Source organism: Lathamus discolor, chromosome 13, assembly GCF_037157495.1.
Source record: "Lathamus discolor isolate bLatDis1 chromosome 13, bLatDis1.hap1, whole genome shotgun sequence".
NCBI lineage: Eukaryota > Metazoa > Chordata > Aves > Psittaciformes > Psittacidae > Lathamus > Lathamus discolor.
Window position 1 is genome coordinate 12,174,443 of NC_088896.1, and position 27,860 is coordinate 12,202,302.

At 51.8% G+C, this 27,860-nt stretch overlaps 2 protein-coding genes across 3 annotated transcripts in view; both read right to left on the bottom strand.

Moving 5' to 3' along the window:
• Positions 1-4,570: 4,570 nt before the first annotated feature.
• ENDOV (endonuclease V) lies at positions 4,571-14,294 on the bottom strand. The gene is made up of 9 exons (XM_065694101.1): positions 14,198-14,294; positions 13,570-13,741; positions 12,396-12,530; positions 12,231-12,270; positions 12,016-12,128; positions 11,852-11,920; positions 11,132-11,260; positions 5,907-5,983; positions 4,571-4,834 (listed from the first exon to the last, which is right to left on the bottom strand). Exons 1-9 carry the CDS (start codon positions 14,239-14,241, stop codon positions 4,807-4,809), a joined length of 807 nt encoding a protein of 268 aa, XP_065550173.1. The 5' UTR covers positions 14,242-14,294; the 3' UTR covers positions 4,571-4,806.
• A 31-nt stretch (positions 14,295-14,325) lies between these two features.
• RNF213 (ring finger protein 213) overlaps positions 14,326-27,860 on the bottom strand; it is a 47,424-nt gene continuing 33,889 nt past the window's right edge. For both annotated transcript variants that reach the window (XM_065694086.1, XM_065694087.1), the window contains 21 exons: positions 26,837-27,047; positions 25,683-25,873; positions 25,222-25,350; positions 24,351-24,461; positions 23,878-24,120; positions 23,155-23,236; positions 22,500-22,534; positions 22,110-22,204; positions 21,191-21,350; positions 20,682-20,862; positions 19,894-19,988; positions 19,053-19,304; positions 18,611-18,743; positions 18,112-18,195; positions 17,565-17,745; positions 17,239-17,440; positions 17,022-17,099; positions 16,525-16,722; positions 15,680-15,769; positions 15,392-15,570; positions 14,326-14,925 (listed from right to left, as the gene is read on the bottom strand). In XM_065694086.1, coding sequence (XP_065550158.1) covers positions 14,772-14,925; positions 15,392-15,570; positions 15,680-15,769; positions 16,525-16,722; positions 17,022-17,099; positions 17,239-17,440; positions 17,565-17,745; positions 18,112-18,195; positions 18,611-18,743; positions 19,053-19,304; positions 19,894-19,988; positions 20,682-20,862; positions 21,191-21,350; positions 22,110-22,204; positions 22,500-22,534; positions 23,155-23,236; positions 23,878-24,120; positions 24,351-24,461; positions 25,222-25,350; positions 25,683-25,873; positions 26,837-27,047 — 3,084 coding nt within the window. In that variant the 3' untranslated portion in view covers positions 14,326-14,771. The remainder of the gene's footprint in view (positions 14,926-15,391; positions 15,571-15,679; positions 15,770-16,524; positions 16,723-17,021; positions 17,100-17,238; positions 17,441-17,564; positions 17,746-18,111; positions 18,196-18,610; positions 18,744-19,052; positions 19,305-19,893; positions 19,989-20,681; positions 20,863-21,190; positions 21,351-22,109; positions 22,205-22,499; positions 22,535-23,154; positions 23,237-23,877; positions 24,121-24,350; positions 24,462-25,221; positions 25,351-25,682; positions 25,874-26,836; positions 27,048-27,860) is intronic.

Here is a 27,860-nt window from a genome sequence, read left to right on the forward strand (position 1 = left end):
AGGAGGGAATTCATCAGGCACCTGTGACTGAGTTACTCAGCTCCCTCGGGAGCCAGAGGGAGCAGACTTGCACCCTGAAGCCTTTTCTCTCCCTTCTCGAGGGACCCCAGGTAAGCAGTTCACGGGCAGAGATCTTCCTTCCTGATCCCTGCATCCACAACACCCGTGGAGGAAGCAGATCCGGAGGATCCGGAGCAGAACAAACCATGCATCTGGACACGCACAAACCTTCCATCTCCCCATCCCCAGCGGGCAAATGAACCTGCAAAACCAGCGGCCGTGAGAGCCCTCGGGGGGCAGCTGAGAAGCTCCCACTGAAGGAGCCCCGGGTTCAGAAGGGGAATGGGTTCGTTCCCCTCTGCCAGCTCGGGTTTGACCGGATCCCAGGCGGCCGGAGCCGGCTGCAGGGCAGTGCCCGCGGAGCTGGGGCCGCGCAGCGCGGTCCATGGGGGACACCCGGCCCCGGGCCCGCCCGCAGACCCGAGCATTCCCAAGAACGGGCGGTTCCAGGCGCTCCCCCCCGCAGCAGCGCGCCCCAGGCAGGGCAGGATCCGGCCCGCTCCGCGCCCCCGGCCCGGCGCCGGCAGGAACCGCGCTGCGGAGCGGCCGCGGTGCCGCAGGAGCCAGGAAACCCAAACCCACGCGGCGGGGGGACGGGAATGCCACGGCCCAGCGCCGCTGGGCGAGGGGCAGCGGGGGTGCAGGGCTGAACCAAAGGCAGCCAGCGCCAGCCCAGCCGCAGGCACGCGGAGGCACAGGGCTGCTCCCAGGCACTGTTTCACCGTAGCGAGAAGCGAAGGAACCAGCCCAAGAGCGTTCTTACAGAGCCCCCGCTGCAGCCATAAGAGGATTCAGTCTCCTTCCTCAAGCTCTCCATCCTCTCCCCCTTCGGTTTCACTCCATTCTGTTACTTCCCACCGATATCCCAGATTTTTACACTGCTGCTGTTACCCCCGGCTCCAGCCCAATGCCCCATTCACCAGCAGCACTGAGGAGCTCCCAGGCCATGAGACCTGCTCAGAGACTCCAGAGCAGCCACAGGGAAAAGCATCCTTGGCAATAATGAAAGGCAGAGCTTTACAACACGGCAGCACTGAGTTGTTGGGAACCAGAGAACAAATGCACCCAGAAAAGCTCAATCCCAGCAAACAGAGGGTTAAAGGAAGAGATGTGCATGGGTTTACTTGCGAAGGGCACTGGAGCTCCAGTCTCAGAGTTTCTATTAGAGGCGGTTTCATGCATTACAAAGCGATTTTCCCTTCCCTCCTTCATAAGCCAATTAGATAAAGACCAAGTTAATCCCTTATTGTGTTCAGAGAGCCACAAGTAGACACCAAACACAGAGATTAGGCCCTTGTTCAGCCCCTGCCCGGGCCTGGCAGCCGGGAGCAGGGTGAGCTCTGAGCCCAGCAGAACAGAGCCTGGGCCTGGGGGGGGCTGCGAGGTTCTCCCCATCACAGCAACCCCCATCCTGCACCTGAACCCCTCGGGGGTGACTTCAGGCCAGAGTTATCTGATCTCAGGGGTTTTCCTGCATTCAGAACGAGACCAGAGCTGAGACACAGCAGCTCTCACGGAGGGGAGCGGTGCTCAGGGATGCTTTGGGGCTATTTTTCCTCTGTAGGGGCTGTTTTTCCCCCATTTCACCCCTCGAGGCGGACGCATCCCCCGCACGGGGAGGGTGCAAAGCGCGGGCAGCAGCGTGCCCAGCACCAGCTCTCCTGCAGGGTCACTGCACAGGCCTCGCAGGTACCGAAGAGGGAAGAGGCAAACCCCAGCTGCAGACCCGGAACAGTGAGAACCTCACGTCCTGATTGAGAACCTGGGCTTGACACGGCCCAGCCCGCAGTGACCGGCACTCCCCAACCTGCTCGTGGCAAACACCGACCAGAAGCACTCAAAACCACCGACGCATCAGAGCCGCAGGCACTCACCCGCTCCAGCAGCGCAGCCAGGTCAGAGGGGCGAAACCCCACACACTGAGGAGCCTCCTTCTCCAGCAGAGCATCCCCAGAGCCCAGCCCCATCGGGCCCCTGCTCGGGCACAGCTGACCCCAGGGAGGTGCTCAGCACCCTCAGGTCAATCTGCAGCAGGAGTGGTGGGAGTCTGGGAGGAGCCTGGGCGGGTGCTGGCTGCTCCCTGGGCCAGCAAAGCCTGGACCAAGGTAAGCAGCAAAAAGAGGCGGATTTCTCTGGTGTTCTGCCCTTGAGAGCTAGGAAACAGGAGCGCCCTGCCCACAGGTGCCTTTTGTGCCTCAATCCGTGCAGGCTCCAGCAGACCCTGGGGTGTTTCTGCTTCATGGTGGGGTGGGAATGAGAAAGAGATGAACTGGTTGGTGCTGCCAGTGGTCCCAGGGCTCCTGGGAGGAGCTGGGAAAGGCCCCACACCAGTTCCTCCCAATAAGCACTCGCTGGTTCATGCCCCTGCTCCCAGCAGTGAGGGGGGTCCTGCAGGGCTCACCCCAATCCATCAGCTTTGGCAGAAAGGGGATGGAGAGCTGGAGCCCCTCAGTGTGTGCTGAGGTGGGGGGCACAGGAGGTGCTTTCAGAGGGTGCTGGGCTCCCACCCCAGCAGAGCTCCATGTGCAGACACCCGTGCACAGCAAACCCTCCCTCCTTAAGCCAGACCGAGCTTCCCCTCGCAGGGAGGGTGGCCAGGGCTGCTCACTACGAGAGTAACTCTCCTCTTTGACAAGGGCACCCCTGCTGCAGTAGCTCCTTCTCCCATTCCCCCAGCTGTGGGTGACTGCCAGCATCGCCTCCACATCCCACCTGGGCTGGGATGCAGCATCTGGACCTCTCCCATGGCATTCCCTTCTTTCACTGCTTCCTCGCGCTGGCAGGCAGCACAGCTGCCTTTTAGGAGGCTCCGTCTCCACGCTGTTCCCTCGGGATGGGAGACACGGCTGTGTCAGAGGAGGTGCTGCCTCCACGTCCCTTCCCTGCCCACACCCCTGTCCCTGCCAAAGCCAGCATCAGATGCAAACCCAGCCGCGGCCTCTCGCGGCGGCCAGGCAGCCCCTCTGATCCCACACACATCACCGGGATCAAGGAGCTTCCACTGCAGCATTGCCTCCCTTCCCGCTCGCTGTCCACCCACAGACCAACCTCCCGCATGAAAAGGGCTTTGAGGCTTCCCAGGAGGCACCAGGCTCCGCCGGGGCCTGCGAACTGCAGCTGCCGCTGCCTTTGTTTTGCAGAGCGCATCCCTCAGGAGGAGTTTCTGGGAAGCACCTGGTCAGCACCTTCAGCATCCCCAGGGGCCGGCCCAGAGCTCCCCATACAGCCCCTGGGGGAGCCTCCTTGGCGCTTCCTCCCCGTGTGCCACCCGCGTTCCGGGGCGTAGCGCTGAAGGAGGAACCAGCTCAGGCTCTGGCTGAGCACACGCTGCACAGGCACATGAAAGGGGCCGAAGTCCTCACACCCACCACAGCACCGAGACCGAGCAGCAAGAAAACAGCCACAGAAGCTGCAAGAGAAATTTATGCAAAGTGAAGCGCTTGGCAGCATCTAAACCAGCCCCAGGAGCCCTGCCCCACAGCACGCCCCTCCTGTCCTAGGAAAACTGCCTTCTTCCTCCTCAGGCTGGAATCCTACACAGCCGTGGCTTTTTATATCAACATGCCAGAGTTTTGGCTCCTGGCTCTGCTCCTGTTGTTCTTCAGGACCAGTCAGGAACAGCCTGCCAAATACAACCAGGAACCCCAGCGCTGCAGGAACACTTTAGCTGTGCAAACTGGAGGAGCCTCATTGCATTGATCCAGGGATAGAAGCTGTTTGCCCAGTGCTCTGCTGCTACAGCAAAGCTTCACAAAGGGCTTAACTGGTGGGTGCTGCTGTACGTTTGCTGGGCAGTGAAAACCACACACGAGTGCTCCTGGTCCACTCCAGCTGCAGAAACTCCAGCCTGGCACTGGCTGCGCTGACTGATTTGTGTATGGGAAGGACCCTCCTCCCCATTCTCCTCGGTGGGAAATTCTCTTCTCTCCTGAGATGCTATTTCTTCAGGAAGAGCTGGTCTGCACCGAGTGCTCTGCCTCAGCCCTGCAGAGGGTACCAGCAACACCGGGTACCACAGTGCCCCTCCAGCTGAGCTGTGCAATGCAGAGCATGTTCCTACCACCACTGGAGCACCGTGATGATGGAGACATCACCCAGACACAGCCACCGCGCGTGGTGGCTGCTGCGTGGCACAGGGCACGCAGGAGCCACTGGCACCAGGGACAGGAGCTCTCCAGTACCGGAGCTCAGACCTCGCAGCTCTCCCCAGCAGCCTCTTGGCTCTGTTTCTGCGCGTGAGTCACTCGCCCACCTCAAAGCCGGCGCCCTCGGCCCGTCTGTCGGGACCAGCCGGAGCTTCTGTTCCCGAAGACGTGCAGAGGGAATAACGTGAGCACAGGCTGCAGGGACAGGGTGGAAGCTGCTCCAAAATGATGAGAAAGGAAGTGTCTGTGCCACAGAGGGGTGGTGGGAGCCAAAGGCCAGTGCTGGAGATGGTTTAGAACTCTGTTAAGTGCCTCGGCATCTCTTTGTAAGTCACCTCCTGCCATTTCCCCGGTACTCAAGCCAGTTGTTGCAAACTTACAAGGGTATTTATTTACACAAATATTTTTACAATGCTTAAAAATAAACCCTGAGAAATATATCCTAAACATTATCCTTCAACAGAAACTGGTGCCTGCCCCATTGAACCATGCACCATGGCCTTGCACTGCTCTCCCCTGGGATGGCATTTGACAGACCCATAGTCTTGGTGGAAGAGAGGATCCAGTGAAGAGCAGCCCCGCATTTTCTTCTGGCATCATCCTAATCATCCAGTCCAGTCTTCTTTTTCCTGTTAGGAAGAAATAAGGAAGAAAAGGAAGGGTCAGAAAAGAAAGTAGAAAGCAAGAAGACCCCATCACTAAGTCACTTGGTGAATAAGGGGCTCAGATTCACAGATTTTGAGATACATGGCCATAAATGGGATGAGTTTAGTTTTGCTGTTGCACAGACCTCCAAACCAGCTAAGCCTCTGTGTGAGCTGCAGCACCCGCCATGGCAGGAAGGTGTCAGAGACAAAGCTCCAGCACAAACAGGGGACTCCCAGCCTGGCTCTGCACAGGGCTACCCCATGGCCTGGCCATGCTATGCAACTGCTATGAGCAGTAGAGCAGAGAAAGCCCCTTCTTTCGCCTCTGCCTGCATGACCCAAAGAATAATGGAGCTGAGCAGAGCACGATGAGTTGCATCATCCGGCTGTCCTACAGAGTCTGTCAGAGCTGCCCCAGTCAGTCAGTGTAAGTAATTACTCACTACTGCCACCACAACCTTCACTCCTCCTGGTCCATCAGGACCCTCAGAGCAGGGCAGGCGCTGGGTCCTGACATGCTTCATTCATCCCCGAGCAGCTCTTGAGGCAGGGCTCTCTGGTGCCTGGTACTGCTGTAGGTCTGAACGCAGCAATGCTCTTGTGAATGGTGCTGAGGGGGCAGCGTAGCCACAACACAAAGGAGCTCCTACACCTCAGTGGACTTGCTACGGATTTACACCAATCAGAGCAGCCACTGGCCTACATTATGTAAGGGGGTTGTGGGGCTGGCCCTCCCCTGCTCCTCAGGGGCAGAAGCCAGCTCCCCACAGGGTATTTCTGTCCCCTCGTGTCACACCTGTAGGCGTTGGTGCTTATTGCAGGCATCGGAAACACACCAAATCCCCAATGACCTTCCCCAGCCTGGGACACGGCGCCCTGCGCCCTGCGGAGAGGTGTGTGAGGAGCCATCACCAGAAATCACCCTCCGTGGAGGCAGCAAATGTCCTGCTGTCACTTGAGCTCACCTTGTTACCCAGCCTGTCCCTTTAATGCCATTACTGAAGATCATTACATGAGCAGATCCCTTTGGGGAGGCAGCTGCCCGCACACCCACCTCAGCACCCCAGAAGACACGACCTCCAGTGGTGAACACAGCTGCTTCCGAATGTACTCCCTCGATCTAATGTCAGCCTGGAATTAAGGAGGAAAAGGGGTGAAAATGGATTGATCAGCCTGCTCAGGGCCTCCCCTTTCTCATCTCAGTATGCCCCAGCACACCCTATTACAAATAGCTCTTGTATGACTGTGGTATGAAGAGGAACCTGCATGTTTCTTTCCTTGTTTGTTTTCTGTGCCTCACTGCAAGCTGCTTGGGAGAATGGAGACTTAAAATGAAGAAATAGAGGGTCCTGGACCAAAAGCCATACTGCAGTTATGGTCCATTTCAGAAGCAGAAATGACATCTGCTGAACCCTTGCTGTCTGCTCCTTTACTCCTCGCAGGAGTCACGGGGTGGGTGAGACATCAGGCTCAGACAGCTCCCACCAGCAGCTGTCTAAGGTCTGCTCCACTGTGACCCACCTCAAGCACAGCAGGAGGAACAGCCAAAGCAGGACCCAGCCTGGACTTCCCCAGCAAATCAGCTGCTGCTGAGTGCCATCAGCCTTGCCCAAGGGTCCCTCTGGGACGCAGAGGATGAGCTAGCACAGGCTTCCAGCACACACTGCAACGCAGCAAGCCTTCATGCTGTACCTGAACTGCAGCCCTCTCTGATGAACCCTGGCAGCAGAGCCAGACTGGAGGAGACCTGGGAGTCTGAGACTGGTCCAGTGCTTTCATCTTTTGAACTGACCCAAATGACCCCTTCCACATGTAAGCACCTCCAAGTGCAATGCAGGGAAACATAATGAGCAGCAAAGTTCCTTCACAGGCTTTCCCCAGCAACAGCTCATCAATGTCTGATGAGAGATGGAATAGACTTGTTAGAGACTTAAGGGCAGGGTAAGTCTTCCTTCCCTCAAGAGGAGATATTCCAGAAAGTAAACCAGCTCTCCCACTGAACCCACAGAAGCTGCCCTACCACCCTCACTCCATCAAGGGATCACATGCCCTGATCACTTGGGAGTACAGCAATCCAGAAGGCAAGTTCTCAAGAGGACAGGGGATGAAGAGAGAGAAGATGGCATCGCCCATTCATGTACCCATCCCTTTCCTTCCTCTGTCCCAGCAGTTGTGTTGTGCAGCAACAGATGGAGGAAGCTTACCACTCGTCTGCTGCATCTCCTGTTCCTAGGCAAAGCTTGGCTCATCCTGCCTGTGCACTCGAGGGGCTGGCACTGCATGGGGATTGTGCAGCTAAAGCAGGTAAAACACCCACTGGAAGCCAACAGAGACAAGATACAAGACACAAGCACATTCCTGGCAGCAGCTGCTATGCAAGAGACTGACACACCTTTCACACTGTTGTACACAGGAGTCAAAAGGCAAAGCTGCCAAGGAAGACAACGGGAGCAGTTTACACACAGGCCATACCTGCGCTCTGGGCTCTGTTTTCCCATACCAACATCAAAAGGAATAATGTTGACACCCTACCAAATTGATGTTTACTGCCCTCCCTGTTGAAACTGAGCTTGGAGCCATCACCAAACCTCATCAAAAACATCCTTACATGGGCCCACCTCCTTCCTTCCTCTTCTGACATGGTCTCCTGTGACTCCTGAGCTCACCAGGAAAACTAGATGGCTGTGTCTTAGCACTCTGTGTCTCAGCAGCAAGGCAGAGTGGGGCAAGGACAGCACCAACAGAAATCCCAAGAGCTGTAAGAAAGTGCTGCTGGCCATTTACTGGGTGTTCTTCCTCCCACTACCATGCAGCTTTCCAGTGCTGCACCATGCTAGCAGAGCACTCCAAGATACAAGTACGTGGATCCTGGGCTCTGGAGGACTTTGGGAATTGGCAGTTGATTTTTACATTCCCTCAAAGATTTCTGTCTTTTTTAGAAACTTCCTTTCTCAAAACCACTGCTGCTCTGTGGCATTTAGAACCGCTGCTGTACCCCTCCTCAAAGGCAGAGTGTCTCTCCACTTAAAAAGCAGTATGTGACCTTTCCCAGCTGGAAAAGCTTCAGAGCACATGATGATCATGCTAATAAAGTGGGTTAATGCATTCCCCAGTGGCAGTGAAGCATTTGCTACTCCCATCCCTGTGCTACTTCTGAAGAGCTTCTACCCCCCTCAAGAAGCTCCCCAGCACAGCTCCGTCAGGCCTCTGGGGTGGTGGCTCTGTGGGCTCAGGGCTGGAAACACTCATCCACCACTGCTTAACCATCTGCAAGCCTGAGAATGAAACACAGTTACATAAGGGATGGTTTGTTTGGGAGATTTTTTTTTCCCTTCTCTCTATAATTGGACAGTTTCATAACTGAACTGACAAATAACTTTGATCACTCTTCAGGATAAGAGATTACGTGATGTATTTTATAACAGGGAAGGAGGTTGTTCAATAAAGCCCCTACTGGGAGACCAAGGTAGCAAGAGTCACATCTACAAACCATTTTTCTAGGGAAGAAAACCCCACCACGTTGTGCTGGTCACATAAGCCAGTGCCTGATTAGGTGGCAAGTTACTGGCCAGTCCTCACTCCTAACGCAGTGCTGTGACACAGCTTAACCCAGCGATTAACCAGGAGGCTCATCAATAAGATGGATAACTGTCCAGAAATAATCCTCACAGGCTGTTTCTATTTTCAGAGGGAACTAGTGCTGGCATTAGGGTCTGGAATTGTTGCTTTGCCTGTTTTGTGAGGGGCAGCAGTGATCTCTGTGCACACAGCAAGCTGGGGAGGGTGCTACCACTGAAGAGAGTTGGAGTTTTAGGGTATCAGCTACTGATTTCCCTGCTGGGCAGCAGGAGTTCTTCACACAGAGAAGAGGAATGATGGCTCATTCCTCGGCTCTCCTAAGGGCATGTGTTTGATATTTCACAAGAGGTGCCATACCCGCAGCTCCAGGCAGGCTCCTGCCCTCCCTGGTGGGCTGGAGCAACCAGGCTGTCCCACCAGCCCCATTCTGAGCCAGCAGAGGCAAGGTGCCAGCTGGAGCTAAAAGGATCATCAAGTGAGCTGGAAGTTGGTGTGCAGCCAGCCAGGAACCTGGAGCAGGGAGAACCAGAGTCAGCCCCAGTGCAATCCTCTCAGCTGGAGAGTGTTAAAAGCTGCTGTTGCCCTGCTGTGTGTAGTGATCCTGGCTCTGAGCAGGCTGGGAGCGTGGGCAAGCACTGGAGAGGACCTTTGGCCTCTGCCAGAAGCAGGCAAGGGCGGCTGCTCTCAGGAGGGCTCTGTATGGCTCCATTGCCACTCAGTTTGAGTGCTTTGCTTATTGTCCTGGGATGACAGCTCCTGCCTACCTCAGTCCCTGTCTGGGTGTCTCCATATGACCAACTCCCTACAAAAGAACCTCAACATCTCACAAGAGATTAACCCCATGCAAGCAAAATTCTCCCAGATTGGCCTGGCACTTCCACATGGAGTAAGGACTAAGTGGGTGGTAAATACTGACTGTAGGTGATAATGAATTTCCCTCTGCTTTCTCGGAAAGATCACTTCTCTCACCTTTGGCAGCATGGCCACAGTGCGGGCTGAATGCAAACCAAACCATTTCTTATCACTGCCTGGAGGCTGTTGCATGCACAATACACCCTGAACAGACAGGTCAGCCATACCTCTAGGAAAGCAGAAGGTCTGAGTTCCCACAAGACTTTCCTAGCACTACACGTGCTGCAACATGCAAGCCACAAGCACAGCCTCAAGAAGGTATGGGCAGCACAGCTCTCTTAAGAACATACTTCCAGGACTAGCAGAACTTATGAACTAAGAGCTGCTGATTCAGAAGTCTTTCACGACTGAGAAAGCCATAAGCACCATCGCCCATCAGGTCTGCAAGCTTGTGCTGGGGACACGCCATAGCAAAAGGCCAAGGCAGGATCCCCCACAGCCATCCACTTCCTAACTCCAGCTTGAGGTGCTCCAGAGCTGAGGCTTCCAGCACTGCCCTGTGTCAAGATCTGTGAGTTACCACACAGAGGAATGGCAACAGGGAGAAGTCCCATTTTAAGTGCCCTTTTCTCCTGCCATTCCTCTACCTCTGCAGTAAACACACTCTCTTCTGGATTTTTAATCTCCCTGTAAGGAAAGTGACAATTCATTCCATCACTCCAAATCAAGATTGCAGCTAGAGGACTGGGAGAGTCTCAGAACACAGACAAATCCTAGAGATAGCTGGAAATGAAATGAGGGTGATGAAAAGCTTCAAGACACCTTTTTGTTTCCAAAGGGAATGCCTTTCCTCTTCCCTCTGAGCACGCCGCTTTGCAGAGCTGGCTCAGAGCTGGCTCAGAGCTCTGCAGAGGCATCTGTCCCTTGCTGGAGGAGATTACATAAGAAAATCTCTCAGCCTACTCCCGTCTGGCAGGTAGTGGTTTATGGGATTAGAAACCCCCGTTCTGGTATGGACACTTCAAGGTTTGTTTTGCTCTGAGGTGTTAGATTTTCGTCTGGTTTATAACTACAGACTCAAGACTCTGTTTTCAGAAAACATGTTCTGCAGCACCAACGAGAAGCTCCTGTGTGCAGAGACTGTGTAACAGCCTCAGCAGCATCACCTTAGCATGGCTCTGAGGAGCTGCAGAGCAAAGGTGGCCACACACCTGACAAAGTGTAGTGCTGCAGCAACAGGAACAGTGTGTTCCAGGCCAACAGCACCACCACAGACATTCCAACAGGCCGTGCTCTGGCCTGCCTGAGCCACTAACAGCGGGGTGACCCCTCGACAAGGGAAGCACTCGCCAGGCTGGAAGTCCCAGGGGCTTTACACTTTCGCAGATCCTTTCCTCAAACCCTGCTGTGATTTAATTAGTCTGAAGCTGAGTCTCGGTGATAGCTGCGGCTCACTGATGGTGATCCAGTGCTGTCACCTACAGGCTGGCTGCTGCCCCAGAGCCTGCAGCTCTTTGTGGAGTGCAGTAGCAGGGAAAAGCACAGAGAAGCAGCCCTGCAGTCTGTGCTAGGCTCAGAGTGCCCAGGAAAACTGCATTCCCAACAGGTGTATTAATATCAGCACCACAAAGTTGCCTGCAGAAAGGAACCAAGAAATCAGGCTGGGTCTGCAGTAAGGGCTGGATGTGCTTCTGGGCACTGCGTCACCACAGCAGTCTGGGAGAACAGGCCAGAACAGAGGGTGCCAGCTGCAGAGGCTCCTAAACATAACGAGAGGCTTGGCACCCACAGCCCCTCCACTGCCCGCTCTTCTGCTCCAGGCTGCTCCTCAGCTCCCTGCCCTCATACCTGGCGGATGGGCTCCGGGATGCGGTACCGGCAGCAGGACTGGACCAGGCGCACAGCTGTACCCAGGCACACCCTGTGCCCCACCGAGACGTAAAGTGGCTTAGAGCTGTTGCTGCAGCTACGCAGGACCTGTGCATCCAGAAACAAGAAAGATCAAATACTTAAGCAGCTTATTTTAACAGATAGACTGTCAGTTGAATTATAAGCCAGTTGCAAAATACAGAGCCACCATCCCACCTTCTGAAGGCAACTCCCAGCTTTCTTGAACCTCTTCTGTTAGCCCTTTTGGGCTGCTGTAGCCCTTTCCCAGATGCCTCACACTGCTCTGGGAAGCAGAGCTGCTAACGCAGACTGTGCTGAAATACCACCAGACACAGGAAGTTTCTTACACCTGCCTGTTTCCTGCACAGAGCTCTTCTGAGGCAGATACTCCCATATTGTACCTTGGCGAGAACTGGCACCTCTCCCTGACTGCAGCTCATGAACAGGGGTGCTGGAGCATAGCACCTCAGAAACTGCAGCCATGGACATGAGTGCATCCAACACCTCAACTGTCAACTCTGCAAGTATCTGAGCTCACAGAAAGAGGGACACAGTGGTGGCAGTAACCTGTTCACACTGAGACAGTGCCACTGTAGAGACAACACCCTCCTGTGCTCCCAGCTACACAAAGCTGGAAGACTTGATGCCCAAGCAAATAGGAAATTCCACACTGCTTACCATGCCCAGGAGCCTCCCTGAAGCGCCTGTCAGTGGGAATGTATCTCCTTCCCTCTGCAGGGAACGGATCTAGGGATAAACACACACAAACTCAGCTGGTCAGGAAGTGCTTGTATGCTGCTGCCCTAATTCTTTGGGGAAATAAACTCCCAGCCTGGCCTCACCTGCTCTCTGTGCAGCTCATCCTTGGCTAAGCCATCCACCTGCAGGAGGTTCTTGGCCACTCCAATGCATGGTAGATCTGTCAGGACTCCGAGGTGACAGGCCACACCAAACCCTGCCAACAAAGAGTCACTGTAACCACAGGATGCCAGAGAATTGGAATCTCAAGCAGCAGCACAGGGACCCTGCAGAGCGGGGCTCTCCAGGGAAGTCCTACCTCTGGGATGGAGCAGGCCATTCCCATCTACAAGAAGTACCTGAAAAAGCCAGAACAGAAGTGTTATTTCCTGTGCACTGAGCACCACTCTGTCAAGCAAACTGGTCCCATGAGGGAGAAGACTCTCTCCTTCATCTCAGCTCAGGACAGAGAAATGTGCCACACCTGAGGCTTGAGCTTGGGCTCCTCCTGCTGAAGCCTCTGAACAGCTTCCACCAGGAAAGGGACCTCCCGGAAGGCCAAGAATCCTGCCACGTATGGGGCACTCACAGCCACCATCCGACAATCCTCGTACAGCACCTAGGAGCAGAGCAGAGCCAGTGACCACCAGGACCTTGCTGGTCTGTTCCTGGCTGCCTCAGGGGCCTCTCCTCTGGCTTACATCCCTTAGACACATCTGTTTTAAAATACGCTGCTTCTGACTCTCCCCTGCTGAGCTGAGGCCATTGGGTTGTGTCAGCCTGTCAGTGACAGAAGGGGTGGACAATGGACCGCTGAGAGGAGGGCTGGACATCACCGTACCCTGCTTGAGAGCAGAGTCCTTGGGACAGCCACTTAAACTGACAGAGGGGAAACCTCAAAGTTCACCCACTCAGAGCATCATCAAAGGGTGTCTGGCTCCATGCAGGGCAGGACCAAAGCATCCCTGACAGCCCAGACAACACCTGCAAGTGGGCAGGGCAAGGCAAGAAGCAAGGCAGGATTTGAACTTCAGTTCATAAACATCCCAGTGGCCAGCATCAAACTTTATTTCTCTGCTTGTTAGAGGTTTTAAAGATAATTTTTATATCACATTGAAAGCTAGGAAAGAAACCAAAAATCTTTATTAATTCAAGTAAACTGACTGTGAGGTGTGGGATTGATGGTGGTTTTGAAAGGGTTTTACATGTTACATCCCATATTATTAGCTGATTCCCAGGAAGAACTCAAAACCAAGACAGCTGCAGTTTGAGTGCTACAAGTGCTTTAATTCCCTCTCTTGATCAGCACTGAATAACAGTGGTCCTTTTCATCTCCTGAGTAGTGGCTGAGCCTGACTCTTTTCGACATACACTTAAACCAGTTAAAGTCTTCTGTGCTGACCATGGAGCCCATCTCATGATGTCAGCAAATCAAGCAGTATCTAACCCGAACGCACGCTAAAGCTCTCTCCCCACCCTGTACGTTCCCAGTAACCCTACAACCCTCTCGCAGTCAGGAGCAGGTCACATCCCACCCTGCAGCACAGACTGCTCTGGGCTGGAAGGGACCTGCAGCAGATATTGGCCTTTGTGTAAGTTTTCTGTAACCCCCCTCCCGCTGTTCACCCCCGGACACAAGCCGTAGGAGCCAGGGTTACCTCAAGAGCCGGGTAGCTGAGCACGACCAGGGAAGCGCAGGCGCTGCTGTCATCTCCTTTGATGTAAGACAAGTCCACGCCTCCCACCCGCTCCAGCCCTGGAAAGCTGGAATCTTTCTGCCACTGCTCCGTGTCCTCCTCAACCACGCTGGCTCTCAACCGGGCCTGCTCCCTGAGAAGCACCACCGAGCCGCGGTGAACGGGCGCCTCCTCCGCCGGCTCCAGGCCCTGCCCATCCGAATGCAAGGCTCGGGGCCCAGGCTGCGCCCCACGGCCGGCAGGCCCGGCAGGAGCACACAGGGCCCAGCTCTGCGGCAGAGCTCCAAGGGCCCCGGGGCTTGCAGGGACAGGGCGGGCCCTGTGCTTTCTCCTCAAGGGAGGAGCTGGCCAAGGCAACAGCGCTCATGAGAGCCACGGCAGAGCGGGGCAGGGGCTGAAGGGATCCTGGGCCTGGCCTGGGAAGGGGACCCCAGCCCGGTACCGAGGGGGAGGGAAGGGGATCTCGGCCTGCTAGGCCCGGTACCGGGGGGCAGCGGACGGGGTCCCGCCGCGGAACACAGTCGCGCACGGTTGCCATGGCCACCACCACCGCCCCCCGCGCATGCGCAGGCCGCGCCGTTGCCCTTACCGTTCCCAGCGGCGGAGCGCAGCGGCCGGTAGCGGCGCCGCCATGGCGCGCACCGGAAACCCGTGTCACCCCCCCCCCGCGGGCGGAGCGCGGCCGGGCCGGGCGGGAGGAAGGGGAGGAGCCGCGGGCCAGAGAAGGAGCTTTATTGGGAAAGAGCCGGTCCTGAGGAGCAACCGGCGCAGCCCCGGCCCCAGGCGCGGATAAGGCAGCGAAGAGGCAGTTTGGGCCCGGGGCTCTGCTTGGCTCCGCTGCGGAGGTGCAGCCCCACGGGGGCGAGAGGACAGGAGAGAGGAGAGCGCAAAACTGAGCCCCAGCCCCGGGGAATGGTGCCTTGTAGAAATCCTTTATCTGCAGCAGGCGATTGGTGATGCCTCAAAGAGGTTCCACTTTGAGGTGCAGCCTTCGTGTTCCTGCACACCAGCACTGATCCCTGCCCCAGCGCAGGGGTGCTGGAGTCAGCAAGGAATCCAAACCCTCAGAGCGCAGGCACGGAGTGTACACGGTACCGGCACCGTGGGTGGGTGGCAGTAGCCCAGCCGGGGCAGGTCGGTCTGAGCCTGCCCTGCTGCCGGGCCTAGCGCTCCCTGCGCTCCCGTTTGAAGAGAGCAGCCGCTTTCCAGGTAGCAGTAACGTGAGAGAGAAGAATCTCGGCGGGGAAGAGCTCCTCCAGCTCCGTGGCTAATTCAGAGCGTTTTGCATCAAGATAAGGCAGGAGCGATTCCTTCAGGCTGGAACACAGAGCATAAGTAGCATTAATAGATGCTGTATAGCAAACTACAAGTGCCACACGGCAGTAGCATGTTCCTAAGCATACTCAGTATCCAGTGGTTTAATACGTGTATTTTGTACTGAGGAGGATCTAACAGCCTGCCAGAACCCAGCAACGGGAGGCTGCAGGTCACAGCCAAGCTGCGCGCGTTCATCCAAGTGACTACAGAAGCGCTTCTGTTTGGTGCTCATGAACAGCAGCTCCTGGTATATTCCAGCAGCGCTCCCAAAACACCTTGTGTAAAATAAGGAAGAGTCATGCATACCAGACACAGGCAGCATGGCTCAGACCTAGCTGAATGCTCTTAATGTTGGTGTCGGGCAGGGCAGTCATTTGCCAAGGGAACCATTTCCATCACGTGCATTTTCAGAGCCAGAGCAGCCTAAGTTAACAAGTGTGGTGCGTTTGGGCTACACAGCTCTTACCTCCAGTTGGGTCTGAATTTATTCACAGCTTGGATGTGTCTCAGCTGCAAGACTATCATTTCATGGAGCTCCTGCAGGAAGGTTTCCAGCCTTGAGTTTACAAGGAAGGTGGTGAGGAGCTTGGAGGTCTCTGAACTGAGCTCGTCTTTGTAGACAGCATTGATGTCCACAAAAGGGTCCTAAAAATGCAGTTAGGGAATAAAACCAAACCAAACACGCATTTGAGCAACTTCAGTTGGAGGAGAGAAAAAAGCTGATGAGACAGTTAACGTTGTGAGGGTACCTTACCCTTTTGAGGCGCAGAAGCTGCTCAGATTTGTGGGTAGAGAGAAGCTGCCACAGGGCTATGTTGTGCTTTAGGTGGCATTGTCTGAGGGCCTGAAAGAAAAAACACATCTGTGGAGTAACCCTGGGTGTAAAGGATGTATGTAGGAACCTGGCCACATCCTGCCTTGCCCATGCAGGTCAAAGCTGCAGCAGAACACAAGGCAGAGGGAGGGAGTTCGCTGAGCCCTTTTCACCCAGGTCTGCAATAGGCTTCTCTCCCTCTTTCCCATTTTGCCTTCAATAATCCATCTTTTTGGTATCATGAAAGGGAGTGGGAAAGTGATTTGGCTGTCACATGTACTTGTCATAACATGGTGCCTCTGGCCCTTATCAGTCAAGGGCCTCTTCATGCATCATTAGCGGGTAAAACCTTGCCCTGTCACCACTTCTGAGAGGTAAAGGGATATTTTCAATCCAGCTCAGCAGCAGCAAACCAGTGTCACTGAAAGCTGACTCATAATTGAGGGTTCTCCCTTTTCTCAGTTTTAACATTGCAACTAATTATGCTGACACTCAACTGAGAATTCTCCTTCCTGGTGCTGACAGAAGAACTTGGATCTGCAGACAAGTTTGACCTTCTGCACATCCTGCACCTGACCCTTCTGTAGGGTTCTGCAAGAACCTGCTGAGCACCACAAACTATTAGATGCTCCCACTGGTTGCAGGGGAAGTGAAAATTGTTTCCTCCCTGATGCTGAATGCAGTGGAGAGGGAATTCTACCACCTTTTCAAGCTGAACTTGTGCTGGGCTTGGAGATCAGACTGGCTGGATTTTATCCCGTAAGAGCTTTGCTCTCAGGACTCACCTGCAGTACATGAGGGTTTGTCTGGTCACCCATGTGCAGAACTTTCTGTATGTAGTCAGTCAAAGGCATTTCTGAATCCTCTCCAGCCATGGCCAGGAATCCCAGGGTAATTTCAGTGACAGACAGAGCATCACAGACATCACTGTAAGACTGGAGTTCCCCACTGATCATGTTCATCACAGAACTGGGGAGAGCACTCTGAAAACCATGAAGTCAAAGCAGTTGCCAGCATTAGTTTGGAGGCAATCCTTATTGCTGCTCAAGTTGCTAAAGCTATGGAAGATAGCAGAGCCCCTGATTTAGGAAACTGATAGTGCTTAAGTGTATCCCTTTCCTTCTTAAATCCTGACTGACAGAGGGCAGCCATTCAAGGCATGGTGAGAGATCAGTGGGCCAGCCTTCAGATGAACAAGGCAAGTGACAGAGGACAAACCTAACATTTCTTGGGACATCAAGGATCATGTGCTTGCCCCATTTCCTCCAGTGCAGAAACCCACCTGTTCCACCTTATTCCTGACATCATTAAAGAGCTGTTCGTAATTCCGATCACGTCTGTACACGAGGGTGGGTATTCCCTGTCAGGAGAGAAATCCACAGCTGTAAAGCTTTGCCTGCCCTGCTACAGTGCATGCCCACCTGCAGCACACACTGCAGGGCTCCAGCAGCAGCAGAGAAGTTGTCTGCAGGAAGCACAGCTAAGCTGCCTTGTCCTACCGTTAGGGTGATGAGTGGCTTCCCCTGCAGGAACTTGCTGATGACTTGCTGCTGGATCTTCTCCAAATCAAAGTCCTGCAACGTCTCCCCTCCCTTCTCCATGCTGTACTGGCAGTTGGACAGGATCAGAGGAATCAGGTCTTTCTCAACCTCGTAACTGATCAAGTGCAGGTCAGCCACTTCTGAAGGACTGATCAAGTACCTGCAGAAGAGAAAACAGTCTCCATTTAGAGCAAGAAGCCTTTACGAAGCAGGAAAAGCCGATTGTGCTTTTTTTTCATGACTGTTAATACAACAGAGCCCCCCCAAAATGCCTAGCAACATACCTGTCATCTTCCTTGATGTGCTTGTTCACTGAGTGGATGAAGTCATTGTGCAGACTAATGAGGTAACTGGTTAACGCTGTGGAGCAGAGGCCCAGTCCCTGTCGACGTGGCAGAAGGACCTCAAGCTTGCTGTCCAGGGTCAGGTCAGCGTCACAGTAGCCTTCAGGAAGCTTAATTTCCCCTGAAATAAAAGGCAGAGAAGACTGCTTGAGGCGGCCCAGAGCCAGCCATGATGAGCAAGCCTCTCCTGAGCTGACCCATGTCAGGAGAAAGTACAGAACTTGAGCAGAGCAGTGCTCTTTCCCTTATAGATAAGCACTAAAGGGAACAAGTTCAGGCAAGACTTTTACAGAAGGGAAACAAATTCTTCCCTCTGCACCCAGATCTTCCCAAACCTTTAATGGGCAGGGTCAGTTCTGAGCATATGTCTCAGCATTGTTGATGGAAGGAACTTGAACTGGCAAAGAGTAGAGAAGCACTGTTAAACAGCTGGGAAGCCCTTGTTCCTATCACCCTCAAAACAATGCTGGGAAAGAAGGGGACTCACCATTGGTGTCCAGTGAGCTTCTCAGCTTGTTCCAGACAGACAGAAACACATTCACTCTCCTCTGTAACAGTTCCCTCATCACATCTGAGGAGTAACAGAAAGATGTACTTAAGCATAACAGAACGAGGTACTTGAGTACAACTGAAGGAGTTACACAAAACACCAGCACGCTGCTCATGAATGGAAGGACAACTCTTCCACCTTTAGGCAGGCCCTAGTCTAGGACAGAGCTTATAAACCCAGTGCTGCATTGAGGGATTTATCTTGCCTATCTCTGAGCAGAGTCCCCTCTGTCCCTTGTGAACAATCTTCCTGTGCTTAATTGTCTAAGCCACCTGATGACTTCCAAGTTTAACTCCAGGGTTAAGGTCTCCACTTCATGAAAAAGGAAAATGAGGGGTTAAGATTGCAGCTCAAGAGAACTTTCCACCTTTGTTTTCAACTGGACTATCCAGTGCTTTTTGTTTCCCCAATTACAGTTTTGGCAGAGTCTTCTCACCTGAGAGGGGTTCGTTGAGGAAGTCTCTGATGGAGCAGTGTTTGACATCAGCAGTGTTCTGAAATCGCCTCACCAAGTCTCTCTGCAGAGCCAGAATCTCTGGTAAGAACTTAACCAGCCTCAGTTCTGTTTCCTGGAAGAGGAAAGGGGGCCTGTGAGAAGCTTGTTCCTGGATGAACCAGGTTTGAATGCTTCTCATGGAATTTCTTTTGAAATATTTGCAATAAAAACTGTTTTACATGTGCAGTTCTCGAGATTAAAGTTATGAGAATAGAGACTGTATAATCAAATGGTGGCTTAGTCCTGGGTAACTGGCTGTAGGGACAACCAGCCTGAGCAGGGCTGGACCAGACAACCTCCAGAGGTCCCTTCCAGCCACAATCAGTCTGGTTCTGTGAACTGATCTCTGACCATTGCAGCCTCATCCCTGTGTCGCACCCACCTTCTGCAGGAACTTCCAAAGGAGAGGGACACTGTCCTTGGCATTCTTTTGCTGGACTACATGGCCCAGGTTCTCCACTGAAATCCTCTTTCGGCAGCTCCACATCTTGGAGTGATGTATGTGACTGTCCCTTGGCAGCTGGGACAGGAAAGTGGCTGGGTCACCATACACGATTTTCACTACTGGATTGGAAGAAATCCTCTCATCCTCTTGTATTTGTCTGTTTAACTTCAGAAGTTTTTTGTCCAAATCCTGCATTTAAAAAACCCAAGCAAAGAACGAGATCAGAGCTGGCAGTGTTCTGCTGCACTGAACTGCCAGAGTCTGTTTCCCTAAGAGCTTGATGACCAGTTGACACAAGTATGTCAGAACAGAAGATGAGCTCCCAGGGATCACATGTAAAACATACTGCAAGACAGCATAATAAGTATTATAAAATTACTATTACAAAATATTTTAAAAATAGTAATAATTAAATAAATAATAATAAAAGAATAATAAAGTTATTCTTTGTTCTCCAGCTCATCCAGCTCACAGGGTTTCCATTCTCGAGATGATGTATATAAGGGAACAAAAGGCAGACAGGATTCATTTGGGGCAACCGTGTGCTCACCTGGACAAGTACTTTCAACAGCTCTAGTTTCGGATACTCATTTCCACAAGTAAAATAAAGTTGGCTGACCCTCACAAATGACAGCTAACCTGCAGCTATGTCACAGATGTCTTGGCTTTAGGAACAGCTGGGTGAAAAGTACAGCGCAGATACTGCAGCAGGTCAGATTTCCAGTAAGTGGATTTTGAACTGCACAGCTGCTCAAGTTTGATACAGAAGATTTCTCACCTCCAATTCAGGAACAATAACTGTTCTTGCAATAATTTTTTCCCATGTGTTTCTCTTCTCTTTGGTGGAGAGCACATCATCAAACTGAACTGGCCCTGCAATAAGAATATTTGATCTCCTACAACTGCAAGATTTTAGTTTAAAAAAAGCACATATTCTCTAAGCTTTCAGATGCGACATCCTTGCAAGTTAGCATTGTGAACCCACGAGCAATTATGGAGGTCCTACGACCTGTCTTGGTCTAACTGGACAGTGTCATCCAAAACAGCCCACAGCGATTTCAGGTTTTCAGTGGCTTCAGTCCAGTCCTTCCTTTGAAGGACAGGGACATTTACACCAGTCATTCATAATCCCAGAAAGGTTGAACAAGTTGTCCAAGGTCAGACCATGATCAATGACAGACCAAGGAACAGAGCTCAGAATACTGCTTCATGCTGTCACATGCTAAAAATATGGCTATTACATATAAATCCCTGTATGACACAATGAGTCAATGACTGAGTTGAGTAGCACCTCTGCTGGTGAGCTGAAAGCTCTGTCAACACAACGTGAGGTTATTTATGCAATGATTCCTTTCCAGAATTATGCACCAAACCTTGCAAGCCCCACGTACTCGACTGAAGAAGTGAACAGCCAAAAATTCTTCACTCCCTACACTGAGAAACAAGCCTCAAATTTCTGGATCTTCCTCATCAGTTCAGCTACTGTATGTCGGTAAAGCAGCCAAATGACTGCTGCCCTTCGAGTGCTGACACAGCCTGTGGCTGTCATATGGCAGGTATCCTTACACTGGCCTGGGTGCCGATGGGGGTCCTTGAGAAAGCTGCTGAGGACAAGGTGAAAGATGTTGATAGTCTCATCCACACTCTTCCCCAGGATCTTTGTCAGCTGTGCCAGGTCCTCCTGAATGTGCTGCTGCAGGAAACTCACAGAGTTGTGCACTGGTGGCTTGATAATGTTCTGCAGTGACTGAAGAGCCGGAAAAGGCAAGAAAGAGCATCACCGATAACATCCAGTTCAAGCACAAGCCATGCAGAACTACAGTGCCACCAGAGAGCCAACTCTGTCCTATGCAATTCCTACCACTTGAATAGAGGCAGGGGGTGTGTATGCATTTCCATGCACGGGAGTGCATGAAGGAAACAAAATCACTGCAGGGCAAGGAGGGAAGTGAATCTGGGGTCTTGCATCTTGAAAGACTGCCCCAGTTACTTGGCAATATGATGAAAGGGACTTGCACCGTTCAAAGGTTTCATTGCATTTTATGTAGCCACTTGGCACTATGATGGGAAGGTACCTGAGGATCTTTTGTGGCTCCCAGGAACATTGCCAGATGTGTGAGCAAACGTGTCAGAACATAGACAACCGGGGACATGTCCCGGTCAGACACTCCTGTTGTTTTTCTGTGGTTTACATCACCGAGGATGTGGCCAGTCTGAGTTCTGTCTTCATTACTCCTGTTGGAAAGTGTATGTACAGGGTTTTTTGCTTTGACAAAGCAAACATAAGATGTCTTTTATACCCAGCAACATCTGTTTGACCGGTAGCATCTCTAAATGCCACAGAAGCTGCCAACTGAAAGTGCTACAGGGGAATGAGGACTTGCAGTAAGTTTTGTATAGAAACAAGGCAATTTATTTGGTTTTGCTGGCTCATTACTCTTGCTTGGACATCTCTTCCTAAAGTTTTACATGAAAGGGGCAACATCCCACCCTGCAGGGCAAGATTGGGCAACTCCATGTTGGGCAGATAAGAAACCACTGCTGCTAGAATTAGTAACTTCAGCGTTCTTACACAAGGGCTGTAAGTGCTTCCCCAGAGAATCGAGGAGCAGGGAGCACAAGCCATAGTTCCTGGAGCTCTGGAAGGAGTTCCTCGGTCATGTTGCTCCATTTCAGAAAAGGCTGCCCATTACTATATGCTGGTGTAGAACCACAAACTGCATCAGCCTGGACAAGCAGGGAGATGGAGAACTCTAAACCAGCAGCTTGACAAGATCTTATGTTAAGGCAGTTTCTGCAAGGTCAGAGTTACACCAGCACTCCTAGCAGCTGAGCTTCTTCCCCCTCAGGAGCCAGTGTTTGAGCTAATGGGGGAATCCCATGTGCCACCTTCCAGAGAGCAGCAGGAAGTGGTTAGTACCTTTTGCCTTGTAAGCATGAGAGGCAAATACTGCATCACTTAGCACTGAAAAGGGAAAGGAATCAAAAGCATACTGGAATTCCTGGAAGCCGTGCAGCGGTTTGTGCGCTTCCCCTCCAACTCTGACACCGCAGTCCACACAACGGCTGGTTTCCATGGGGAGCCCACACTGGCAAAAAGCAAAAGAAGAACACTCAATTCCAGGGCAGGAGCCCCTCCAGCACAGACAGAGAACATACACAGGGCACAGGACCTCTGCCTCTCTTGTTTCCTGGAGCTATGGTATAAGCTGTGTTAGAGCTATTGTAAGTTTCACAATGGCAAAATGATGAATACTACAGAGTTTAGCAAATGAACCACTGTGCAACAGAAGCTTAAGCATTAAACCCATAAACAAAATGAACTCATTTATTGTTGCAAATGATGCCTGCTTAAACCCCACACCCCCAGTCCCAAATTCTTACCTCTCCTACAGTGCAAGGGTGGCCATTTGGACATCCTATCAAGAGAAAGAAACAGACATGACAGTGTTGTAAGACAGATGCTTATAAAGCCCCCGTTACTCCCTTTTGTAGAGACCATCATTTTTGAGCAATAAATCTGCTTCAAGATCTAACCAAAGGCACTGACTGTCCCAAAGCTCTAAGGAGTGATAGGGCTCCCACAGGAACACAAGGAATTTTTCAGTGCTTCTCCTTGAAAAACAAGGAATGGAAGCCTGAAAGATTCTGCTACTGAGTACCAATGGGCTGGTAAACATGAATACTCCCTTCCCAGATTCCTGGTCTGCAGTAGGATGCTACTGCGGAGAGCAGAGAACTGAAAGCTGGCCAGGAAGGTGGCCGAGAGCTCCTCTTCTGCTCACACTGCTTTACCCTTGCCAGAAGTAACAGGGCAGCTCCTCTGCACTCTCAAACTTAGCAAACAGCTACAAGCTTGAGACTAAACAGAAGCTCAGTGCCCTTTGGTTCACTGCCCACATAAACCATAGCTACAAAGGGTACTTTACAAGGGATGACTCATGCCGAGGAGCGTGTCTGTCCTCACGTTTGGAACAGTTTCATTCAAAACCCAAGGATTATCCCTGAATTTCTTTCAGAGCCAGTCAGGAGCACTTACTGTACCAGCGCAGAGCGGCCACTCCTTCCCAGGCCCTCGCCTGAGCCATGATATCTTCTGGCATTGTAGGCAGAAAAGAGCGCTAAAGGAAGAAAAAGGAAACAAGGTGGCAAATGAATACACAGATCAGTTGCTCCCTGTAGCAGTAGCTTACTGGCCCTTTATTCACAATGGGGAACAAGAGACATCTGAGAGCAGAGCTCATGCAGATGATGCACATGCGCATTTTCAAGTTCTGTCTTTGAAAATCCACTCTTAAGAACTGTCAGGACTGTTTAGATCTGAAAGTGCGCTTCTCTAGACATCCTAAACTGGATTCCTCTTGGGGTGGCCTGGTGTACCTTGCTGTGTCCTTACACCACGGATAGCCAGAAGTAGGGGTGGAGGGATCTGCTGCTCTACTCAGCCTAGGGCTCTGGGAGCCACTACAGAGCACACAGGTCTCCCCAGTATGACCCACCAGCTGCTTTCAGACTCACTCAAATACCAGCAAAAGTATTTGCCTGACTGCTCAGGATGCAGAGGTACCTTGAAAAGGTACCAGTCCAGAGCTTGTGGCTGTGCTAAATAATCCCAGCAACACTGAAACAATCATACATTGGTAAGTCACAGCTAAAACAAGTTGGTGCTTTTGATGTCGACAAAGGCTGGGCTATAGAGGGTCCAGCGGATATATGACAGAACTAGCAAGGTGCTGAACTGCCATCCGAGCTAAACCTCTACCTGCATGGTGTGTGGGTGGAATGCCAGGTTCCTCAGAGGCCCCAGGATGGGGTTCCTCCCGCAGAGCAGGACCGCTGCGGTGTGAACAGCCATCTCAGTCAGGGCCCCGTGGTGGCTGAAGCTCTGAGGGTCCACTCTCAGAGATGGCAGCGCATTCATCACAAGAGAAGATGCAAAGTCCTGCACGTCTGCAGAATTCAGGACTTGGGAGCTCTGGATGAAGTCACTCATAGCAGCTGTTTGCTGAGAGCACATATTTAAAAGAATTAAAACCAGCCTGATATTGCTCACTAAACTATCAGCTGCTTCCCAGCTGCATTGCCCCTGCTGCTGCCCATTTCCAGTCTGCTCAGATCAGCACATAACCATATTTGGGGCAGAAGAACAAAAGGCTTTTCTACCAGTTATTTAAATCTCATTCATCCCTATCAATGAAGCAATGCTTGTCACAAGCCTCCAATGAAGTACCTCACCTGCTGTTTGGGATGAAGACTGGAGTCACTAACTCCATACAGGGCAGTGACCTCTCTGAAAATAGCCAGGAGCAGATGGGCAGATTGTACGGCCGGGGAGCTGCTGGATGCCTAGGAAAGAAGACCTCATGAGATGGCAGAGAACAGGCTGTGGCTGTCACAGCTAAAGATACTGGATATGCTCTGCTAAACTCTCCCCACAAATCAAATGGAATAGCACAGGAATGGCTGTCCAGATTGAAATCTGACAGGAGGGTTTTACATCAGAAACCTCTCAAGTATTTCATTCTTCTAACATCCAGCCAGAACTGCAGACTTTATAGGCAGCAACCTGTACATGCCTTCCTTCAAATCAAATCAAAAGTGAAAACATAAATCACAACCAGTGTGCAATAGATGGTATGGAAACATTCATAGTCCTTTGTTTGCAAGCTTCTTTTCTTACACAAAATACCTGTTGCAAAAAGGTTACAATCACACAGAGATCAATCACCTGCTTGAGTTCTGCATGCCAAGACAAAGCTAGGCAGCTATGGGCAGGCAGGGAGGGGGCATAAAGCTTCTCTTGCTATCTGCCTACTGTCCTATCAGGTGGCTACAAGGTGCCCGTGTTGCTCGCTGTAAAGCAACCCTCTGTGGTAGATCACAAGGGGAGGAAAGCAAGGAATAACCCACAGAAATAACCTCAGTTACCTATGCTGGAACGCTGGTGAGAAAGCAAAGTAAACGTGCGTGTCTGCCAGCATAAACCAGAGTAAAGCAAAAGCAACCCGGCTGTCTCCACTGGAAGAGACACTGCCAATAGGAACACGAAGTCAAACACTGGCCACCCAGATCCCGCAAGGATTGTGGCGAGGAGCATGTGTCCTACCTTCTCTGCCTCTAGAAGCCCCTCAGTCTTACACTCGATCATGGCTTTCCCCACAGCATCACGCAGGACCCTGTAACTCTCGCCACATGCCAGGTAGCGATCGATGTGATTAGACTGGCTGTTCTGCACCTACAAGGGGAAAAGCCCACAGACATTACTGTGCACATTAACCACGTTAATGGATAATGTCCACAAAAGCACTGTGGACCTTAACCAGCCATTGGAGAAGGCAGAATCTCTTCCTCCTGAGAACTGAGGTGTTTCAGCCTTTGCAAAGAGGCAGCAGGCATGGCAACCCAAATGCTGCCCTAAGAAACTCCATTCAGAGAGTGAGCGTAAGCCACCTTCACTCCCACTGTGGTGTGTCCCCCAGGAGCCATGCAACAGTAGAAACACCCCAAAAGCAGCACAAACTGAAGAGCAGGACATGACCAGAGCCATCTCCAAGGAGACACCTTTACCTGCTGCAGAATTTCCCCTGGGAACACCCACTTATACTGTGCCTCTGTGGCAAGCTTCTGAGCAAATTCCATCCCATAGTGACTAGCGACTTTCCGGACCAGGTAAACACAATGCCAGTCATTCCTGGTGAAGCTGCAGAACGCCCTCACGTTTGCCAGGTAACGCTGCTTCTCCTCTACCTGCTCTTGCTCTGTAAAGGGAAGAGAGGAAAAAAGAGGCAGAGCTGCACCCTACCTTGCAAAACTTCAGTCAGCAGCAGTGCAGCACCAAGTCCATCCTACTGGTACCAAGTACACAGGAGAACTTGAGAGCCCTCTCTTCATCTTATGCTTGTCTAGAGTGTTTCCTCAGCAGGATTTCAGTCTTTGACAGAGGGTGACATACTCTGCTTCCATTTCCTTCTCTCAAGGACAAGTTTTACCAGTTACTGGTAGTTCATTCTCAGAACTCTTCTATCTTGCTCAATTACGGCTTTCCATTGTCTCAGCTGCCTAGGTGATAGTGCTCACTAAGAATAATCTCCTGGGATGTATTTCGCTAGCCTGACATCCTCAATGCAAGGGCTGGGCACTGAAGTCGTTGGAACTAGTTATGTTACTGCACTTGAATGCTTCACGAACTGTGTATCCGAGACTCTCCACACGCTGTTCTCCTTTATTGGGTCAGCAAATCAGCTCAAAACTTCTGTTACTTATTTTTAAGTATCTCCTCATCATTTTTAGCTGCTCAGAGCTCTCACTCACATAAACCGATAAGCCTTACAGCAGTCATGTATCTGAGCATCAGTTATGCTTTATTCATTTATTCATTAAAGTTCAGTTGGGTTGGCCCTAAATAAAATGTCACTGTTAGCATCTGGAGGATAAAATAAATCTTCCAAAGGCACAGCTCCTATGTAACTACAGCCCAGGGGTCACCAGCACAGCCTCGCAAGTTCTAGAGCACTTCTAGTGCATGGTAAAGAGAGCCAATACAGCCAATAATGCCTGACACTTTTAATGAATGAAAAGGAGGAGAAAACTGATGCACTTGTCCTTGGCCATACATCAAAACAAGTTCTAGCATAGCACAGGTGCATTGGCCACATCCAGCCCATCTCCCATGGTGACTGCTCTGGATACAGTATTTCTATTTGATAGCAGAACAGACTTACTTCTGGGCTCATGCAAGTCAAAGAGCAGCTCTGCAGCCCTGCTCAGGTACAGGCGAACCTTGGCTACTGCCTGCAGATATTCAACAGATGATTCCTGAGGAGTTTCTTGACTGTTCTTTGGGAGGTAGTTCTCTGGAAAGCCTCCATCTCCAGGCAGAGAGTTTCTGTGCTCATACCCAAGGCTGCCCTCAGACTTCTCGCACATGGCGTCCTAAAGATGGGCCAGAACATCGTGTGAGCGGCAGAACCACTTGAATCTGATGTCCTGTGCATTGGTACTTCACGTCTCCAATGCATCCACACTGAAATAAGCACGTTAAGCTTTTATATCTCACAGCACCCTCCAACACCAATGCTATTAGTTCCTCCCTGTGATCTCTCCAGTGCTTATCCTAAACCTTTGCCACATCAAACACCATTGTCAGCAGTGCATCCAAGCTTTCCCATCTTTCCTAAGCATGTAGATGAGCAGGAGTTATGAGCATGCTGCCTGGCCACACGCATGCTGAAACACACACCACACGTACTAACATGCCAAGCTCTAGCTGACTTACCCTCAGCAAGAATCCAGACTTTGATTTTATCTACAAAGTCACCATTGTAATGCAGACTGCAAGAAATGAAACCTCTGCCCTGCTGTCAAGTTTGCTTAAAGTTGTCCATAGTACTAGAAGTTATGCAAGGGAGGAAAGGGAACAATCCAAAGAGCATCATTATCTACAGCTCTGCAAACAAACAGTGTCTGTGAAAACAAGTAGCCCAGTAGCAGACTACCGCAACTAGAAGCCCCCCTGCTCACTGCACTTCTGTGCTGGAGTTTGACTCTTACCAGGCCTCACTTAACACTTAAATACCAGCCCAAGGTGTCCAAGAGAAAGGATTGCTGTAATGCTGCAGGCACACAAACCTTCCCTCGAAAAGCAAGGCCAGTTACTGGAGAGCAGGTGATTTGATATAAGCTTCCTTTTGGGCTTTCTAGCTGGGCAGCTGGTTGTATGCGCAAGAAACCTGTCTAAAACTGTGG

What these genes read in the sequence shown, in the direction of transcription:
- ENDOV (XM_065694101.1), bottom strand. Translation starts at nt 14,241, where the DNA reads ATGGCGGCGCCGCTACCGGCCGCTGCGCTCCGCCGCTGGGAACG. An exon ending in ATGAGCTGCACAGAGAGCAG is followed by an intron (nt 11,921 to 12,015) that starts GTGAGGCCAGGC and finishes GTTTATCCCTAG; the next exon opens with ATCCGTTCCCTGCAGAGGGA. An exon ending in TCCCGGAGCCCATCCGCCAG is followed by an intron (nt 5,984 to 11,131) that starts GTATGAGGGCAG and finishes CCTTAATTCCAG; the next exon opens with GCTGACATTAGATCGAGGGA.